Here is a 4,356-nt window from a genome sequence, read left to right as displayed (position 1 = left end):
CCATATCACCGAAAATATAAGTTTGCACCAAAAAAATTTTATACCTGTAAAATCAGGAAAAAAGCGCGGGCCACGCCCACTTTTTCGTTTTATTCTACCTTAACGGGCCGTATTCTGCACTGAGTAGTTTTGCTATATAGAGCACTTCAAAAGAGGCAGCTACTGATTGTCAGCAAAGTTAACGGTATGAAAGGGCACAGCGCAGTGAAAAAACTGGGCTGGCTGTACCTCACAGATCGGTTGCGCCCAACGAAGGGTTGAAAAATGAAAATGGCAGGTTAACAAGAAATAATGGTGTGTACGCACACCAGTAGAAGCGATAATTAATACGATTTATACCAAAGAACGTTCTTTGGTAGTCGGTAGAGCGGAAAAAAAAATTCATCTTAAATTTAACTAATACAAAAGCAAAATGTACTGAGAAAAACTACAAAAGCTCGAATTGAAGACTCCCTAATATACCTAGATAAACAGCTTGTTTGCCTACTGTCCTCTAGATAAGCATTGAAAAATCGACAAAATAAAAATAGATTTTCCTTAACAATTGAACTAGCCCAATTATGATTAAATAAAATCGTAATCAGCTTTTTAGAAAATGTAATTTAAAATTTATTCTCTTAATTCCTTTCATTATACATAACAATTGAACAACCCCAATTATGATTAAATAAAGTCGTAATCAACTTCTTAGGCCGTTTTTCAGTGCATGGTCGTGGTTTAAACCAAGTTTAAACGCCCGATCTGGCTGGTTTAAACTAAGATCAGCCAATCAAATGTAGCCAGCAGTTCAATTTGAACTCAGTTTACTTAATCTAAGTTTAAACTGGCACTGAAACACTGGCCTTTAGGAAATGTAGTTTAAAATGTATTCTCTTAATTCTTTCAATTATACATAACGAAATTCCTATTTACATTATCCAGTCATTACTATGTACATACATTCAGCTTTAGCAATTTTTGTACATTGCTGTTATATTGTTTACTAGGAGTATACAATTTTTATCTTAGATTATTTATTTAGTTGTTATAGCTTCTGGACCATTTACTTCCTGCATTCTCGCTATGCGTTTGTCAACAACATGCCTCAATTTACGTTGAGGTTTCATCAGTTCCGATTTGTCCATCGGTTCAATTATCTGACCCTTATGTGTTATTACAGCTGGTCTTGTTAGCATGCGAAAAGCGGTCTCTGGAACACAATTTCGCCCAATAGTTGCACGAATACTTGCTTCATATTCAGCGACACTTGTAAATGGAAATGGCACATCAGATACGAGGTGTGTGCGTAACTGTTTACTAGCCGACTCATTAATATATAGACTACCTTTATTATCATCACGGCGTTTTTCTTTTTTAGCTAACTTAAGAACAAGTCTTTTATTTTTGTTAGCATTTTGTTGTTCTGCTGAAATGCCAGCGCCTGCCCATGAGCCCCAACCCGGCATAAATAAATCAATTTCTGCATTTGTGATTTCTGTATCTTTTTTTTTATCGTTTGTAAAATCAGCGATAATATCATCATCTTCAAATGCCTCACTGATTGTCATCTGTTGATCCATATGCATCCTCTCCTGCTCATCGCCGTCACTCATATCAATATCATCATCAACGGCTAATGTATCGTTCAAGCCGATAAAATTATTTACATTATGTTTAAGTTTTACGTCGGCTAATTTATTTGGGTCAATCGTAGCAATTGTGTTGTTATCAGAAGAAGTAGGTACGTATGATGGTTTCTTTGCTTTGTTTCTAGCTTGTTGAAGACTTTTACTATTGTCGACTTCTGTAACAATTTTGTTCAAATCCACTTCAGCATTACTCCCCTCCAGGCTATCATTATTAAGCTCTTCATCTATCACTGGCCGTTTTACTTCTATTTTAAATGCTAAATCTTTCAAGTTCTTTAGTTCATCTTTTTTCTTACGATTTTTATTCTTCTTATCTTTAGACTGGGACTTCTGCAGAAGTTTTGCTTTTTTCTGTAGTTCTTTTAGCTTTTTAGTCATTTTTCGTTTAATTTTGTCTTCTTGCTTATCAAAAATATCATCGATATTGTTTTCAGTATTGCTATTCGGTACATTTGTTGAATCTCTTTTGTTAATATCCTCAACTACCCGTTCTTTAGTTAAATTTTCATTATTCTCCTGTTTGACTTGAACAGATTTTTTATTTATTTGCTTCAATTGTTTATTTTCTGTTTTAGTTTTAATCTTTTTCTTCTTAATGCTCGTATCTTTTGATACAGCTTTACATTTTTCAGTACCATAGGTATATGCCAATTCATGCTCCATTTTCTGTTCTTCATCACTACGTGCAGGTCGTTCTTCATCACCACCATCATTAGAGCGTTCATTTCCTTCTTCGGCCAAAAGCTTTTTATATTCATGAAGCATTTTATCATTTTCGTTTCGCTCTAACCAATATTTCCTCCAATTTTCTCCCTCGCGTTCCGAAGGTCGGATCTCATTTTGAAGATTGCCTACACGGGTCCATGGATTAAATGGATCGGAGTCATTCACCTCTTTCTCAATTTCTATTTGTGAAGTTTTTGTTAATTTGTCGTCTTCATCCTCATTTTCAGTGTCGTTTTTCTTTTGAGTTAATTGCCGACTGATATGCAATTGTTCAGCCAAGTCTTTTCTTACATCCTTATCATATTTTGCACGTATCTGCAAATTTTTGGCCCAAGTCCCTGTGTTTTTGTGTCGCAAACTAGCTCTTTCTAATACACGACTTTTTTCTAGTTCATTTAATTTTTCCAAAGCTGCTTCAGGGTTGGTTTTTTGTAAGATCTCAAACTGCTTGATTTGATCTTGCATTTTTTCTCTTTTTAATAACTTGTGATACTTTTTCGATTTAATTTTATTTTGCTTCCGTGCTTTTAATGACTTTTGGGACTCTCTGATCTTCAAATACGCTAACTCTCTACGACGTGCAATAAGTTCATCACGAGTTAGTTTTCTCTGTAGCATTTCCTCTTCACGTTTCACCTGCTCTTCTTCATTTTCCGTTTCACCTGCCAAGGCCCGTTTCGCTGCTTTTAAACGCGCTTGCTCCGCTTCTAATTCGAGCGCCAATTCAGATTTAAGCGACCGTTGTAATGGTGCGCGGTGTAAGGATGTATCTACATATATAGTTTCCGAACGTAGAGGAAACACCTTAAGGTAAAAAGACGAGTACAATTACTATCATGCAAATCAAATCAAAATATAATCACTTACTTGTGTTTCTGCATTGCGATTTTGGGCTACAACGGCGTCCCATTGCTCCAAGTTTTTCTTTGCTTTCTCATAACCGAGTCCGCGTTTAATACGTTCGGCTTGTGGCTTTTCCAAGGGTTTGGCAAGCACTTTTTTCGACGACTGCACGACTTTCAACTGCTTCCCAGCGTCTATATGCCTTTTAGTTGTTTTTAACACCTTGACAATGTCATGTATGCCCACAGGATGGCGAGCAACTGATTCAACTGCTGGTTTTACCAGTTGAAACTCATCCTGCTGTTTAATAGGCTCGTTGCGTGTAGTTCGCCTTATGTGTTGAACTTTGCCTAAATTGCTGATACCTTGCAAAAGCTTTTTATGTGCTTTTGGATTGAATTGTTCCTCGTCGTCACTCATCGCGATAAATAAAAATTTTAATTCCAGGCGTAATCAAAATGCAGAAAAACAGAAACACATGCGTTCAATGAAGTGTAGTGCAGTGGTGGCAAACTATCGATGACACTATCGATACTATTCTGGGTTTCGGTTGTATTCACTATCGATAGATTTGAATCATGAACCAACGACTACAGATCACCTAATCAGCCATTGTATTTGTAATCGATTTTCAGAAAAAAGTTTTCGTAGCGTTTTTGACGTTTTTCGGTTTTGTTTACACCGTCTTCTACCTCTTCGTAGTGATTTTTTTATTGAATGATGAATATAAAATGAAGTACTGTGTGATTGGAACAAGTTTGTGCGTATGTTTGGTTTGCCAAATTTGCGTGAAAAGTGGGTGCACCTTTGTGGCCAGAACGTTGGCATTGAAAAATCGGCGCATGGTAATGATATGCGATTGCAAAACACTTTCAATCATGAAAACCATATTTTATGAACTTTTTTTGCTAATTGTCATCAAGTTTCACTTTGTATATTTTATAATAAATACCAATTTCATCGCACTCAATCACAGCGCCTTTTTCGTTTTCTTTGTTTGTTTTCATTCTTAGGCAGATGTCAAAAACGCTCAGAAATATACTTTTTTCTTGCTTCTTTGATTAGGTGATCTTGTATTTTTGGTTCATGATGCTCAAGGGTGAATAAAACTACAACAACAACGATTACTACAACAACAACCCAAACAGGTTGGCTACTG

The 4,356-nt window shown here is 36.0% G+C and overlaps 1 protein-coding gene across 1 annotated transcript; it reads right to left on the bottom strand.

Annotated features, from left to right (window-relative positions):
• Positions 1–593: 593 nt before the first annotated feature.
• Positions 594–3,715, bottom strand: LOC118738792 (U3 small nucleolar RNA-associated protein 14 homolog A). The gene is made up of 2 exons (XM_036469771.1): positions 3,222–3,715; positions 594–3,158 (listed from the first exon to the last, which is right to left on the bottom strand). Exons 1-2 carry the CDS (start codon positions 3,615–3,617, stop codon positions 1,014–1,016), a joined length of 2,541 nt encoding a protein of 846 aa, XP_036325664.1. The 5' UTR covers positions 3,618–3,715; the 3' UTR covers positions 594–1,013.
• Positions 3,716–4,356: the final 641 nt, after the last annotated feature.

Source organism: Rhagoletis pomonella, unplaced genomic scaffold, assembly GCF_013731165.1.
Source record: "Rhagoletis pomonella isolate Grant_MI unplaced genomic scaffold, Rhpom_1.0 Rhpom_scaffold_00005, whole genome shotgun sequence".
NCBI classification, from domain to species: domain Eukaryota; kingdom Metazoa; phylum Arthropoda; class Insecta; order Diptera; family Tephritidae; genus Rhagoletis; species Rhagoletis pomonella.
The sequence above is the reverse complement of the archived record's forward strand: the minus strand, read 5'-3'. Positions and strand labels throughout refer to the sequence as shown.

Excerpts from the sequence above, each read along its gene's own strand:
- LOC118738792 (XM_036469771.1), bottom strand. The coding sequence starts at position 3,617 with ATGAGTGACGACGAGGAACAATTCAATCCAAAAGCACATAAAAAGCTT. Across the intron at positions 3,159-3,221 it reads ATCGCAATGCAGAAACACAA|GTGTTTCCTCTACGTTCGGA; the intron begins GTAAGTGATTAT and ends TTTTACCTTAAG.